Source organism: Pempheris klunzingeri, chromosome 12 (assembly GCF_042242105.1).
Source record: "Pempheris klunzingeri isolate RE-2024b chromosome 12, fPemKlu1.hap1, whole genome shotgun sequence".
NCBI classification, from domain to species: Eukaryota; Metazoa; Chordata; class Actinopteri; order Acropomatiformes; family Pempheridae; genus Pempheris; species Pempheris klunzingeri.
The window spans coordinates 10,152,014-10,168,591 of NC_092023.1; the positions used below are offsets into that span (position 1 = coordinate 10,152,014).

Consider the following 16,578-nt stretch of genomic DNA (forward strand, 5'->3'; position numbering starts at 1 on the left):
CCCTCACCACCAAACCCACCCCTTTGTAATTACATTTGCTGCCGCTCACATAATTATTACAGAAAGGGAAGAGAAATAGATAGGAGAAGCAGGAGAGTGGGGGAAAGTCAAAAAGAGGCAGAGGAGGGAGCGGGGATAGAATTGATTTCACTTTGAATTGATGTGTTCCTCCCAGTGCTGCTGAATTTAAATTTGACAAATTGTCAGGATCAACACAAAGAAGCAGCATTTTTTACAGTATAGTCGCATATTAAAATATAAACACCAGATAATAGCCGCTGTGGTGGGCTGTAGTTTAAAATGACAAGCGAGACTGTTTATTCCATATCCATGTGCGCTGTATTTTATTATGCAGTGTGTTGGCATGCATAAAGCTCATATTTAGATGCAATTGGAAGCAATGCTGTTATATTCACAGAGGCCATAGACGAGGACATCAGTCTATAAACATGATTTATCTACTGCACACTATCTACCAAGGCATTAGCATAGACCCTCCATTGTGGATCTTATTACCTGACTGTGTCCTGAAACCTCAGACTAAGACTTCAGACCTGACCAGCATGTTAAACCTCAGACAAACTCAAATTAAACATCGAAGTGACTTAGTACTCCTCTTTCTTTTTACTTAAATGCACCTCTTAAACCAACATAATTGGGGCAATTTAGATGATTCTATATCTCCAGAAAGGAGATAATGATTTATGACTACATGCACGTTTGAGTTGCGTCTCAGATTGAGTACATTTACAGAAAGTTTGTTTAGTTATTTTTTTTGTTTCTCTTTCATTTGTCCAAACTGTTTATCTGCCTCAATGACCTCCGCTTCTGGGAACAGGAACATTATCAGCAACAGCCTTTCACTCATTATGTCTTGGCTTCCGTGAGCAAATTCAAATGAACTTACTAGCCTCGAAGTATCTGATTTTACATGTCTGTAGATCCCGGGGGGGGCAGGACATCTAGTTCACATATATCCCATTGGTTCATCTAATGTGTGGCACACCTGCAGCAGGCAAAATCGCGACGCTTTGTGGAAACCGAAGTCATTTCTAATACTGTGTGATTGAGGTCTGCCACAGGCTACAGCAACAGACAGGCTGAAGGAGAAGGAGATAATGATGCATGCACACACAGCTGTCAGTCAGCCAGCTAAGGGGAATGGTCTTTGAGGAAAATAAAAACAGACTGTAGCTGATATAATGCAGTATTTGTATAGGAAATGATGGGTTTGGGAAATAGAGTGGAACAGGATGTCAGAGCTGTTGCAACAAGAAAAGCAGATCTGGTGAGAATCTCCCCAGACCATAAAATCTCACATGGATTCCTGTCTTTGCAGTGTCACTATATTTATATGTTCATACTGAGGACACATTAAAGCACAAGTCCAACCAACCAAAGGACAAAATAGATTAGTAGTTTTTTAACAGTTTGTTGACTTACCACCAGTGGTATCCAACCACGCAGATTGTTTTGGTTATGTTTGTTCTTTGGGGTTCTGTTTACAACCCATAATAATGAAAATCAATGGAATTTAGTTTGTGGTGTTTACAGCACTGAAATTAATCATCAGCAGCATCTCTGTCTTCGTTACTCTGACTGGGGGTGTAATTCCTTTAGTAGGGTGCAGTTTCAATGAATTTTGAACATTTTAGACATATGTGTTTGTTTAAAGCTGAACTAAACAATATTTTCAGAGCAGCAATGGCTCAAATGACTATATGTTGCAAGGGAGCACTCATAGTGAGAATTAGCGCCTAACTCTAAAGTAGGCTCTGGGCCACAGCTTTCACCAACCCTGTTTCCAGACAGCAGCAGACAGACCAAAAAAGCTCTGATGAATCCACTTTACGCTACCTGTTCAGCACCAAACAGCAGACAAAGTTAGCAGCTAAAATAAAAAAATCAATTAGTACAGCAGTGCTGTGAGCATCACAGACAAAATTCAATCCACCCCCATTGTGTTGGGGGAAGAAATCTCTGAGACAGATTTCAAAAAACCTGAACAAATTAGCTTTTGAGATATGAAAAACACAACCTGTATACAAGATGCTGTTGAGGATGAGTCGACTGCACCTCAGGGGACTGTTGTTAGAGCTCTTTTAGTAACAAGCCGGACTAATCCCTGCCTTTTACTCAGGCGCATGCTCTAATAGCCTTGTATTACAGTGATTTTCTGTGTGTCAGTAGTCAGGACAAGAGTCCCTGATACAGGTGGTCTCTCCAAATACACTGTTCACTGACTCTGAACACTGGTGTAAAATTTAAACTGTCGCTCTTGCTGCTCAGTGGTGTTTACCGCTTTTTCTCTCTGTCTCTCTGTGTCTCTCTCTCTCTCTCTCTCTCTGTCTCTCTCTCTTCCTCTCTGTTTCTGTGATTCTGTAACTGCTCTCTCCTCTTCCTTCCCTCTTTGTCTCCCCTCTGTTATATTGGAAGGTTGGAGGTTGTTGTCGTTGAAGGCCTGGCAAAACCTGGATGTGTTTGTGTAATAACAGTTACTAGTATCCATTGTCATGCCTAAAAAGGAGCTGAATGCATTCCTCATTAAATTCAGAGTAGCTCTCAGCCACAGCAGTATAAAAATATCTTCTTATGTTGCAGTTACGTTCACGGGTGAAAACAGGCAAGAAAATATTTCAGCATTATTGATGTTAAATCCCCCCTCAGGTTGACCTCATATGAAACACTTTACTCCTAGATTCTGCTGTGAAATGTTTTGCACTTCATCAATGATAATCTTCCTCTGTATAATTATGAGAAATTAATTAACGCTTGTATCATCTATCAACCTACGGAGGTTTTGATGATTAATAAAAACAGTGTACTCTGTCCACCCACATGCTCTGTGGGCGCGTTGTGTAATTTTTGGTGATTGCAGTGATAGAGATGCTTCAAGTATTATTGTTCATTAACATTTTTTTGTGCTGTCAGTGTGTGTCTCAAAAGGCTCTGTGCACAAATGCGCCTCAAGCTCAGGAACAGAGGAATAATTCTGCTGTCAGATGTGACAAAGTGAGAATTATGAGCACGTCAGAAATGCCTGATGTTAGTACGTGAAATGTGACGGTGGCTACAGTCAGGAACAAAATGACAGAGGAGGGAGTGCTTAATACTCACCATGATACATATGGAAAGTCAAGAGTGTAGTTTTGGTTTCAGACATGGGGGCGACACAAAGTGTACGATTGTTCAACCAGACCAAAAAAAAGCTTTTAATTTCTATACATTTATATTAACGGTGCAGTGTGGAGTTTTCTTGTAAACAAACAAATGTTATGTTTACATTCAGTGTTACTCACCAAAACTCATGCATGTGTGTGAGATGTATAATTAACGTGTTGAATGCACAGCTGATTCTTTTTTTCAGGTCTTTCTAATTAAGCATTGTTTACCTCCATGTTTACTAGCTTGCAGTGTTCCCTGCCTTCCCTGCCTTTGCTGTTGCATTGCTACATTTCTTGGCTCATTACCACCACCTGTAGATCAGTAGAATGATATGAAAACATTGGTAGGACGGTATATTGCGTCTCCTGAGTGCAAATAGGCATCCGTGTGTGAGCAAAAATGGGTACCTGCTCATGAAAAAACAGCTTCATAGCTTTATCAGAGGTCAAACACTCCACAGGGAACCTTTAACCTTCAGCGAATAACAATAATGACATCTGTCCTTGTGCCTTTCATGCATCTAATGAAAGAATTAGAAATGCGACTTCACAGGATCTAATTATGAGGCAAAAACTGTGATATATGTAAAAATGAAGGTTGTTGGAAAAGTTTTCAAAATTCACTGCTAATTGAGTCCCAACATAAACAGATGTGGTGCATTCAAAGTCATCATGGCTCATAGTCAGAATGGCCATAACTGTGAGAAACGTATCAGTATTTCCCTTTGATTTTGCTAGGATTGTACTGTATACATGAATGTTGGTGTTAAAAGGTTGTGAATTCTTCTCTCATGTGGATTTTAGAGGCTGGGCAGTAAACTGACGGTGTTTAGAGAGATTTAACTGAGTCAGTCAAATTGAGAGACTAAAAAATGTGGGCTAAAATTTTTTGAATACCCAATGGAACTACTTCTATATGTGAAATAACATATGTATTGTATCCTGATTTATTAGTAGTTCACCCTCATTTAAATTTCTAGTAAGTAAAAGTAATGATGCATACAGTAGGATATTTGTTGTATGCAGCATGTTGTGCTCAGGAATCCAATTTTCAATTTTGCTTCTTGTTTTCTTGAGGTTGGTCCAATGTGAACCTGATATTCTTTTTGATCAGAATTACTTGTAACGTGTTTCATAAACCTACCCAGAAAACAAGATATTTACTCAGAAATGAGCCCAAACACGTTTTTTGATAGAAAATAAACACAGAAGCCTCTTTTACAGTGTTCTCCTGAAGCTCTGGTCAGAAACATGCAGTTCTCGAGCAGAAATACTTGAAATCTCGCCAACCTCTGAGATCTTTGATGTATAGTGAAGACGCGCCGTCGCCTGTCACTACTGGCTGAGGAATCAGTCATCGCTGCCTTTTTTATATTCTCTCTGGTACTGTTGCCTTGGTGCTTTGGAGCCTCCCTTGTCACATTCCTGTACCTCTAGTGGAGTTAAAATGTTCCACCAAAGTGTAATATCACTTCACTGATCACACATTTAATGCTCCGCTGCTCTACAGATTAAAGTCTGTGTCCCAAGAGTTGTATCAGAGGCTGTTTTGTATCATGATTTGTCAGGGTTTAATCACTATTTGTTAGGTTTTATTCGCTGGTTTATCCTTTTGCTTTCTGAAAGGCGCGATTACTGTTTGTTGTGAGTCATTATGAAACTCATGAATCATATTCTAATCAATTCTGTTTTATTCTGTTTAATATGAGTTACAAAACCCTGCTGCTGTTTTCCATCTATAAACATTTTCAGCAGCATTGTTGCTTCATTATTGGGATCTTTTTGACACACACACAAAAAAAACACCTGCTCAGTGCTTACAGAGGTTAAATACTGTCTGTCTTGGAGCCTAATGTTTTATGACTGGGTGTAAAGTTGCAATGCACTGCTGTAACCCTGTATGCCAGCCCCGAGTGTCCTTCTTTGTCTGCGTGTGAGGGTTTCTTCTCACCTGTGCGGGTACATATCTGTCCTGAAACTGCAGTATTTGGCTAAGATGTCCTCTGCCCGTCCACCATGAAAGGAGTGAATTCAAATTCACTGATTGGATCTCTCTTAGATAATTCATTGATTATAACAGAGCTGGACTGTAACTCTACTTGTGAATGTTTCTGTGCTGCTTAACGGACTTGAATGGTTACTATTTACTTTCTCTAAAGGTTTGTTTATCAAGCATTATTAACAGGATGTTTTGTCCTGTTATTGTCGTATCATACATCTCTGTGTGATGCCCTTGTGGCCACGTTGCCACCCTTGAAATTTTAATCTCAGTGACATATTGCTTGTTTATATAGAGGGTAAATTATAATTACAAGTTGTTCTGTGATTTATTGTATTCTGCTCTGTCCTGGGGGACATTATGTACTGTACAGACATGGCCATGCATTGCAACATGAATGTTACCTTTGGCTGTGAGCTATGCTGATAATTGCTGAGTGGGTGTCAGGCCTTTAGTGAGTTTGCAACCAAGTGAGACGATAAAATATGTCAAAACATGTTTTTCACTTACCACTGCTTGTTCTAGTCATGCCTTACTCATTCCCCTTCTCCTCCTCCTCCAGTCCTCTGTTTGAACTTGGACCTCATTATGGTAAGAGGAAGTTGAAGTTAAACTGTCGAATTAAAGAGTAAAGACATGAGTGGGTGTTTAATGAAAGAGTGGTTGGTAGATTCTTCTGCAGTCAGTCTGACACATTTTGTCTGCATGGGGGGAGAAAAACTCTTTGATGTAACAACTTCACATCTGACGAGTCAGAACAGTTGTTACATCCGTTAAAGAGGTCCCCGTTTAATTCGCATGCAATTGACTAATTGTTAATTAATGAGCTCAGCAGGTTTTGTAATCTGATGTTGGACCACAGTTGTTTTGTCATTTGTAACTTTTACACTGTAGTATTTCTCAACTTTTATAAGTGGTTTATTTCAGCTTGACCTTATGAATGCCCATAAAATGAATGATCAACATTGATAACGGCCTCATTGTTCATTTCTATAATATGATTACGAAGAAGATTGAAAAATAACAGTCCCCCCCCCCATAAGGAATTTGCTTTGCCATGTTGGTGCATAATCAAGAAACATTAATACAAAATATATTTGCAATAAAGAAGATGAGAAAAAATATAGAAAGAATGTACACTACGTCTGTTGTTAAAAATGAAACAGCTAGTTAAGCAATAAGATGTACCAATACATTCATAGTCCAATAGTCTGATATTACATGAAGAGAATAAAAACAAGAACAACAAGTCAAACAACATGTACCAACACACAGGGAAAGGCATCATGGATAGACCATCAAAAATGACAATGATAACATGGTGATTTAAATGTAATATTCATCCAGATCACCATCTTAATTAAGCCTGTCTTAACTGCTAAAAGAGTTGCTAATTAGCACTAAGCACACGTTACAGCAGAGGCTGACAGAACATAGTATAACTGGTTTTCGTTATTCATAAACCAAATGATTTAGCAAATTTACATTTTGACCTGATAATGGCGCAATATGAAAAGTCAGGGGATCACCAAATTACAATTCTCCCTGAGAGAAACATGACTGTCTGCACCAAACTTCTTGGCAGTCCATTCAAAAGTTGTTGAGACATTTCATTCAAAACTATGAACCTGTACCTCATTGTGGCACTAGAGGACAAGTTATTAGGATACATCATCTGGGGATCATGGATGTCTGTAGATAATTTTGTCCCAGTCTATCAAATAGTTTTGATAATAAATACATTTCAGATTCTCCCACAGTGGTGGACGAACCACAAAGTGACTAAACGACCAACTGAAACTGCCTCCCTTGACCCACAGACCCACACTGTGTCTAAAAATAGACAACCACTGCACTCATCTGTAATTGTGACAGGTAATTTCAGCCACAAGTGTTACATGCCAAAATACAAGCCAGCTCATCTACTAAAGTTTGTCAAAGTATTCTTTAGATGGCTGAGCTTTTAATTTCGATTTGCCAATCAAATACAAAAATGTGCGTGCCATCTGTGTGATCACTTGTCCATCTACCTTAAAAGAGGATTTTTAAAACCACCGTCCTTTAAAGGGACTGTCATTAAGTGAACACATGTAGATATTGAGCTTTTTTTTGTGTCAATTCTGTGAGTGTTATCAACGGAGGCATCCATCAGTTGAATTCTCCAGTCGGCTTGATCTGTCTCTCCGTTCCCAGCAGCCTCTCAATCAATCAGTCCATTTTATTGTGGTTCCCTGTGGCTCTCCTCTGTTGATGCATAGAACCGTCAAAACCCTTCCTGGGTTGTCCCTAATGAGTATTTTATTATCATTGACATCAACTGAATGGCAATCAAACGGAGGTATTAGGGCTGTATTTAATTGAATCTGAGGGGGGATAAATTATTAGACAAAGCCGTGTTGTAAAGCTGTTCAGAGCTCAGAGCGTTCGGCTGCATCCGGAAATCAAGTTGTCAGGCAGTGCATCTCGCTGCTGAAGCCACCCTGACTTCCATGGCTCGGGGGTTGGGCTCTGTGACAAGGCATGATGGATTCACACCCCGGGGAATACCCCTTACCTGTGTGTGTGTGTGTGTGTGTGTGTGTGTGTGCATGGCCTCACCTTCCTCCAACAAGCCGTGATCCAGAATGTTCAATATACTGTTCAGCCTCAGAAGCAGTGTGTGTTTGTGTGTGTGTGTTGTGTCTGTGACTGTTGCGTAATTGTTGTTGGTGTTTGTTTGTGTCTGCATATGTGTGTGTGTGCACTGTATGCCTTCTGGGGGTTTGTGAAGGACCAGGCAGAGGACCAGGAGTCCTCTGGTCACTTCAAGGCACGTCTCCAAGTCATGTCAACGACCCAGATAAGCAGAAAACCACAGACTGAGAAATAAGTAACTCGATGGGAAGCAAAAAGGAACTTGGTCAGCAGCCATTTTTGGAGTATGACTTTATTGCCCATTTTTGGCCCGTTGAGGGAAGTATCCTGTATACTTAAATGATCTCTTTCTTTTCTAGTACGATGACAAAGACACTTAATGCCCACAGAGTGGTAAAAATATCCTATCTCCCACGGTGCTGTAAAATCATTATCTTGTGATGTTGGCTTTGTTTTTTACAGACTATAAATGTCTCTGTTTCCATTCTAGAAAATCAATCTGCACAGAGTCAGTCGTGTTATTTTCTCTGTGTTATTCTAAAGCTGATGACTCCCCCCTTATGCAACTCTGCCACTAGGAGAGCAGATCAGCAGTTCTGCACAACTTCTGCAGTACAGAAAGATTTCCTGCTCTTGACCTTGTGTACCTGTTTATGTATGTTTATAAAAATACATGAATGCACCATTTGACCCCTGTTTACTGTACAGTAATATCTGCTGAGTTGTTTAATGCGTTCAGGTTGTCCTTTATCAATAAGTCAATTAATTTAAACTCGCTCACTGTCGTGTCACCGTGTCTTATGCAGCAGGGTTTTGCTGTAATTGCGGCATTTTCTTACGCAGCAGTATTTGACCTGATGAAAAATGTAAACAGACAGGAAGGTTATGTAACTCGGTGTAGGGTGTCAGGGGGGTTAGTGATTGGACTAAAAACAGAACAGCGCTGAGCATGTGACCTCACTCAGACCCATACGACATTTGTTTAAACTGATGTCACATGTTAAAATATAAATCTCCTGCAAGACAAACCTGTGAGCAATAGTCATCTGTCACATTATGTTTGTTTTGTGTGATTGCACATGTATTTTTTCATCCACTGTATATATCTGACATGTTGTCATCAGTTGTTTTTCTTAAGCTTTTATCTAGTTTAAAAAGCACGTTTATCTATTTATGGTTTGTGTTTTGTTTCATTACATATTTTAGTTACATATTCAGATTAGCTCAGACTGTAAATGCTATGATATGTGGCATTAGTGGATTCAGTGACTATTTTATGGCTATGTATCTGTCCCTTCACAAACAAACATAAGCAAATAAAGAAATAATAGGGTTTATAGAATTTCTCAGCGTTTATGTATGAGTAATTGGCAGAATAATAGAGGCACAGTGTGCAGCTGAATGAGAAAACATTGACGGAAGAAACACACCCAGTCCTTTCTGAGTAAAAATTACAGTGTTGAAAACTTGTTTTTTTAGTGCCAGAGGGATGACAAATGTACAGCAAATGCCCTTGAAATTTTCCCTGCTCTCTTTCTCCACAGCGAAGCATTTGTGAAAATAACAACATGAAGTGATAGGTTGCTGAATCGTGATCATTTTACCCTTTTTAATGCCTGCGTCTTAGGCTTATTCAGCTCCAGTGTTATTGTAACATTTTCTTGATGGGAATGTGATCCGACAAAAATAATCACAGTCCTTTTGGCAGAGAACAACCTTGGATGTGATTTAATTGTCATTGCAGATGGAAAGAAAGAATGTTGACGCTGTGAATATGTGACTGAACTTGGATTATTTAAAGTTTCTCTCCTTTTCTCTCTCTTTCTCTCTCTCCTTTGAGCTTATCTCTGTTTGTGTTGCTGCGTGGAGGCAAGGCTCTCTGCCAAGAAGTTACATTACAGTCGCGGGTTGACATAAACGTGGGTGTACAAAGGACTTGGAGGGCTTAAATACTTTATTGTGTGTGTAATGTGAACTGAGCAATTATATCTGCCAGCCTTTCAAACAAAGAGCTCCTATCAGGAAGGTTCATGTGTTTTTAATTAACAGCGTTCAGCTTTGAGACATGAGCAGGCTAAACAGGGAAATAGAGCCATGATGATCAGTAAATCTGAGGTGTTTTAGTATAATATAATGCAGATAATGATGATGAGATGACAGCTGTGCTTGTCCTGCTGTGAAAAACAAGACAAAACATAGCCATATTATATATGTTATTATACATAATGTTGTGGTGAGAGACCCATTCAAACTGTGTTTTTGTAGTATCTGAATCAAATATTTCTCTTCGCAGAAACTGTTTGTTTAAAATGTCTTTCCTTTTGTGGGTTTGTGGGTTAACCAGCATCTGTCATTTACAGTATTATACTAATTGCTTGACTGTTACAACGCCCTCATCTGAAATCTTCAAAATACATCTGTCTGAATTTAAATGTAGTTTCTCTTTTAGGCTGAGAAGGAACTTGAGGATCGTGTTTACTAGCACATTGGAGCAATTAGGCAGCCTGCTACCCCATTCAGCACAATGTTGCACTAATCCAGTTTAAAAATAATTAGCTACAGGCTAGCAGGCCTGTGAAATTCCTTTCCCTGATGTTCTTGTCATAGCCTCCATCCTCCTCAGCTTAAAGTAAATGTTCCCACAGAGTAAATGCTTTTTTGGCTGTAAATGTATTCATATTTCTTATATTCTTCCTCACAAATATAGGTTAATTAAGACTATTTGGAGATAAAAACATTAGACTTAACCAAAGGTTGGCAACAAAGAGGTGAAAATCCACAGTGATTTAATCAAAATGTGCTGTACCACCTAAATGGATATTCTCATCTTCTCTGTCTCCTTTTTCTCAGCTCCCAACCTGAAGGGGCGACCGCGGAAAAAGAAGCTGTCCATCTCTCAGAGGAGAGACTCCCTGGGTCAGGGTCAGGGTCAAGGGTCATCAGGGTCAACCCAGGGGTCAACAGCAGTGGCAGCACAGGACCCCTGCAGCCCAGAGGCCAAAACTACTACCAAGGTAAGACAGGATACAAGAACTATTTGAATGAAATAAAAGAAAAACTAAGATTTTAAAAAGGCACTGAAGAAGCTTTACGTGTGTAGAAGATATAAATGACTATATAAGACTGTTTAAGTGTATTATGCAGATAAATAATAAAGATAAATAAATGTATGAAAATTATTATAAACTAACTTAAAGTCCCCTTTCATGCAATCGCCCTGCAGTAATGACATGTGACACCTAAACTTGTGCTGTTGACCAGCTGCTTTCCAGGTCATCTTTGTATCTTCAGTTTCAGAACAAGGTCGCAGCGTTATAGTTTCCCAAACAATTCACCATAAGAGACTCAGTAGCAGCATAGTGTAGTGTTACATGCTGTACAGTACATGTAGTAAAGCATGTGACTGTGAAGGCCACATGTTACATTATGGGTTGACCTAGTATGACATATGCTAGATACAGGATGGTGGCCTGTTTGGCATTTTCACTGTAAAATTGTCAAAATATTTGCAGATTATTTCTGTGTCAATAGACTACCATTCAGACCAATCATTGCATCTCTAAAACAATACAATTTGCTTTCCGCTGACTAATTTATTCACTGATTGATCACTCATTAGTTATTGAGCAGGACTCTCTTTGTTTGTGTGTCTTTTCCTCCAACCACATGCTCATTTAAACAAGTACAGCATGAGCCCAAAGTGGGCTTTTTCTCTGCATTTTCCAAAAACAAGAGCCAGTTTTGTCAATGTAGACAAATCACTCACATACCACCAAAACCATGTTACTTGATGAAGATTATTTGTATTGGAAACAAGTAAAGCAAGTAAAATCCGGGATGTTTTGAAAGACTTTGTGACTTTGATTCTCTGTTTCTGTGTTTTATAATGCTCCTCCTCATCAGCGTCTATCTGTCTATTTGAAATATTCAAAGTGAAGGAAATATCCACCCTAAAAGACTTCCACAGCTGTTTTTCCTATGACCTTGGACAGTTGAATCAATATTAGCAATTCTCTCTCGAAGCTAGAGTCAAACTAATATGTGCCTAATCTGTGATGACAAGAGAAGTTGCTCCATTGATAATCAATGAGAGGCTGCCTTTGCAGCTGTAAGAATATCTGTTTGTGCTTTAGCCCAAAAACATTTCATCCAAATTGCCTGACATCATTTGAATAACTCTGTTAAGGGCTCAATTTTAATCTGAAGCTACATCAATTGGCTCTTTTCGCTCTCTCTTTGCAGGTCAAACCCAACTGTAAAACGGTACCCAATGGAAAAATAACCCCGGCAGCCAAAAACAAGGCCAATGGCCTCAGCAAGAAATCCTCAGCTGAGGAGAGGGAGAGAGGGAAGGATAAAGAAAAGGAAAAGGAAAAAGAGGAGAAGAATGAGAAGGAGGAGAAAAAAGAGGAGGAAACATCAGAGGAGAGCCGAGCGGAGGAGCAGACGTTCTTAGTAGAGCTCTACAAGTACATGAAAGAAAGAGACACGCCCATAGAGAGGATCCCCTTCCTCGGCTTCAAACAGAGTGAGTACAACTTATTCTCTTGTTCCCCCACTGCCACTGTTTAAACAATGAAGTACTCTAGTTTAAACACAATAGTCCAATAGTCATGTTTGTCTGGATACATTTTACCAGGGTTATTTTGGAGATTTAGGTCATAATATCACCAGTGGGGAAGGTTAGCAGGCTGCTAGAGGTAAAAGGCCCCTGTAAGAACAGACATAAAGCTATTACAGCCTACTCAGATCGCATTATTTAAACCCTAAATGTATTATGGTGAGAAGAAACAGAAGTATATGTTTCAAATTACAGTTTAGGTATGAGAGTGAGTCTGCGTAGTGCAAGTCATGTAGTCTTTAAAATCCACATAGAGTTTTCCCCCCGTGTGGATTTTAATCAGCATCTCTAACCACATGTTATCTCTAGTGCCTTCCTGTTGTGATCAGACAAGAGAACCAGTAGCTGCTTTTCCGTCAAGTCAAGGGTAGACTGTGTCTATATAACTATCCAGAATACCAGAGCTTTAGGGGAAGAAGTGGAGAAGTGGCTGCCAACTACTATGGGCATTATGCCCAACGTCTTTAAATTACACCACTGTTAGGATGTAAAAAAACATTAAATCTGTGGTAATAATAAACTTAAGGAATAATCGTCTGTGCTGAGAAAAATGACATGTAGTGGTTAGTAAAAGAGTCTGGAGGCTCACTGTCAGAGCACATTTTGGCTGGCTTTTATATAAGAACACAATATCTTCTCAAACTCGTCAAAGAGGCTCCCTGTGAAGGCTAAGAACGTCCTCTAACAGTGTTAAAAGAACATCACATGTATGGGAAACACGTCTGTCCGAGATGAAAGATTTCTAATATAGGTCGGGTGCTTAGCTTGCACTCTGCGTGCTTGGTACAGAGAGGAGAAACATGCACGTAAACATCATAAAGGGCGCACTCTGGTCTCTTGAAACTGAAGAAATGTGTTTGTTTTATGTGTTTGATCTCGAGGCAAGACACATGAGAATGTGGGCTCTCATCTCAAACTGTGGTTTTCAAATGTACTTCTTTCTCAGTCTTTACTCAAGGAAGGAAATCACATTTGCGTTCATGTCAGACGAGCCAAGAAAGATTTAGCTGTTCACTTCACAATGTAGCACGACAACATCAGCAAATTAGCGAGAGGCAGGAGCGGGAGAGAGATGTCTATTGAATTTAACAGTGACAGTTTATAGCTCAGTAAAACTCATTACTCTAAACTATTACATGAAGGTAAGCTGTGGTCTCCTCGACTCTGCTAACCTCACCGCGGTATTTTGACAATCCTGTCATCTTGACTGCCGACATGTTGTTGCTTAAATAGGTCATTGTGGTTGAGGGAGATATAGAGAGGGAGCGAGAAGGACGCAGAGAGAGAGAGAGAGAGAGAGAATAACATACCCAACATGCTTTACTTTTAGTTGGCATTTCTCAGTTTGAGCTCAGAATAAAGTCGAGGTCCACGCGCCAACTGTTTTACATACAGTACATGCTTTGAATCTCAAAACCAGACACATCATAAGCAAGGCCCTCATTAAATGGTGAAATCATGCTGTTTAAACTTCGTCCTTGGCAGCGAGCACACATCAGCACATGTAAAGAGGAGGAAAAAAAAGAAAAACACATCATAATTAATACAACAAACCCTCAGATGTAATCAGGCACCATTTTCATATTCTTCCCTTTAAAGTCACTACAAATGCATTAAAAGATCAAAGAACTCGCTTTCCTGTAATGGAAATTAAAATGATGTTATTTTAGTTGCGTTTTAGCAATAATCTTTTTATGAAGTTCTCAAGAGTTTAACAAAGCAACAGATGGTTGAATGATTTACCAGACTTACCCATGCATTGTTGGCTGGGCTACTAAAGAAACTGAACCTGAAACCAAACATGGACTATACTGCAAACTGCACCTCTTCTCAGCTGACAAGCTCTGAACTCTTACCTGATTTTTAATTTTTTTATTTTTTTTTGAAGATTGCAGTTGTGACTGTTTACAGCCCAGCAGAAAGATGTGAAACATTAAAATTCAGTCAATTTGCCTTTACCTCCAATGGCTCAATAACATATTTTAAACTCAGTAACATTCATGCTGCTGGTTTAACACAGCAACCCACTTGTTTTCCTGCTTCACTCTCATGTTGAATTTATATTTCACTCCAGGGTTTGTATGAATTAAACATCTTAGAGCAAAGGTGCTGATCTGAGACCAATCAGCCTCTAAACTCTACTTCTGTAATAATCACAAGATATTCTCTTTACTACCACACAGAACAAAAAAGCAGCAAATCTTCACATTTGAGAGGCAGGAAACAGATTTTTTTCTCGTTTGCTGGGAAACAGACTTTAACAATTACTCTGCTATCAACATTTAGGGCTGTAACTAACAATTATTGTCTTAAACAGCTGAAGTGTTGTTTCTTTATTATCATTAGCTTATTTCATTTATTTGTTTAGTCCATGAAATGTTGAACATAGTGAGAAAATGACCATCACAAGCCTAAGGTGACATCTTTAAATGTCTTGTTATGCCCAACCTATTTTTCAAAACCCAAATTTATTCAGTTAAATGATATGAAACAGAGAGGAGCTGTACATTTTCTCATTTGAGGAGCTGGATTTGGAGTATATTTGACATTTTTTACTTTTTCTGCTTAAAAAATTACTGACACATTTAATTGATAGTTTCTACAAAGCAGTTTATTTTTCTATCAGTAAATGTTTCAGCTGTAAAACATTTTCCTTTTTTTCTTTTTTTTCCATTCAACAGTCCTTCAGTTAACCTATTCATAGAGGCTGAATGCAGACTAGCACCTGAATCACGTGTCTCCTGAACTGACAGAAAATAGTTGGCTGTTTCATTTGAAGAGCAGTGCAGTAGGAGAGGAAAATTGTTTTTTTTGCCTCCATTAATTCATGCGAGTCGCTGTCCTTCTGTTTTGATCATGAGTGGATTCAGGAGGAATAAAACAGAAGTGGTTGTGGTTACACTGTGTATTCTGAATGCCCTAAATCTGCAAGATTAACTGGTAACTGTGTGTGAGCATGTGTGTGTGTGTGTGTTTGTGACTGTTCCACACGCATGTGCGCTTCAGTGCTCGGGCATCAGCATGTGATTGTGAACATCAGTTCCAATTTGTCTCCCTCTTTCAGCCTTGTTGTCTAATTGCCATGCCATCGGTGTGTCATTGAGGCTGCATTGTGTTCCTGTTTTGTCATCCTTATCTCAGTGATAATTGGCCCTGCCAAATAGAAGGGAATTAAGAAAAGAAATTGCTAATGACAAGACATCTAAGAAAAGGCATGTTCGCTCATTTCCTTTATCTGTTCTGTTCCCTCCTAGTCCCGTGTGCTATTGTGGTAATTACAGTCGATGCATAACAAGCTAGTTAAATAGACATCTTTCTGTTTCAACAGTCAGAAAGCACAATACACCGGAGTGCTCAGTTCAAACAGAAAAATCTACCCAGCTCCCTTTGTTATTCCACCCGTGCATTGACAACGGTCGCAGAGAGGAGGGAAGGAAAAAATCAATGCTGTCAAATGCGGAGATAGGAAAATGTCATTTTGACAAATGCAAGGCTTTGTGTACGCACAGATTGAATTTTGATGGATTTCTCCCCAGGCGAGGCCTCTTTTTCTTATTTATAGGCCTTCATATAAAAATGTTAAACAATGATGTTACAGAAAGCAAATACAAATGTCATTGGCACAAAAAGTCCCCCAATGAACTTGCGTTTCTTTGTTTGTGGGAAATATTTTCTTTCGAAGACAGACTGCCATTTGAAGCCTTTCTGAAAGCTCACATGGCTATTTTTAGGAAAATGTTGCACAAGACTTGTATTTTGATATGGCCTGTCATGAGGTATTTGCATGGGGAAATCAATGCAAATGAATTTGCATTAGTTCAAACAGAAGTTTGAGCATATTGCCAAGTGTTTGATGCTTGTAATGGTTTTCATTCATACCTGCAGGCTGCAGCTGAAGGTTAACAAATCTCTTTGTCAGGATGAAGCATATGCTGTATTTTATCACATAGCTGTGATTGTACAAGTGCTTAATATTCATTTGCATTCTTTCAGCTGTGTCGCTTTGTGTGAAAATAATGAAAAGCTGTTTTCATCTTGCCAGTCCAAGCAAGCAAATATGTCATTATTATATTCCTTCGAAATCTATCTATCTATCTATCTATCTAGATTTCAACAAGAGATATTGCACTTTTTACTCCTACATGTATTCACATACTGTA

The 16,578-nt window shown here is 39.1% G+C and overlaps 1 protein-coding gene across 1 annotated transcript in view; it reads left to right on the forward strand.

Moving 5' to 3' along the window:
* The window catches only part of arid5b (AT-rich interaction domain 5B), a 72,362-nt gene that overhangs the window by 41,317 nt on the left and 14,467 nt on the right, over nt 1-16,578 (forward strand). Inside the window, exons 5-6 of the mRNA XM_070840743.1 lie at nt 10,648-10,811; nt 12,040-12,325. Coding sequence (XP_070696844.1) covers nt 10,648-10,811; nt 12,040-12,325 — 450 coding nt within the window. The remainder of the gene's footprint in view (nt 1-10,647; nt 10,812-12,039; nt 12,326-16,578) is intronic.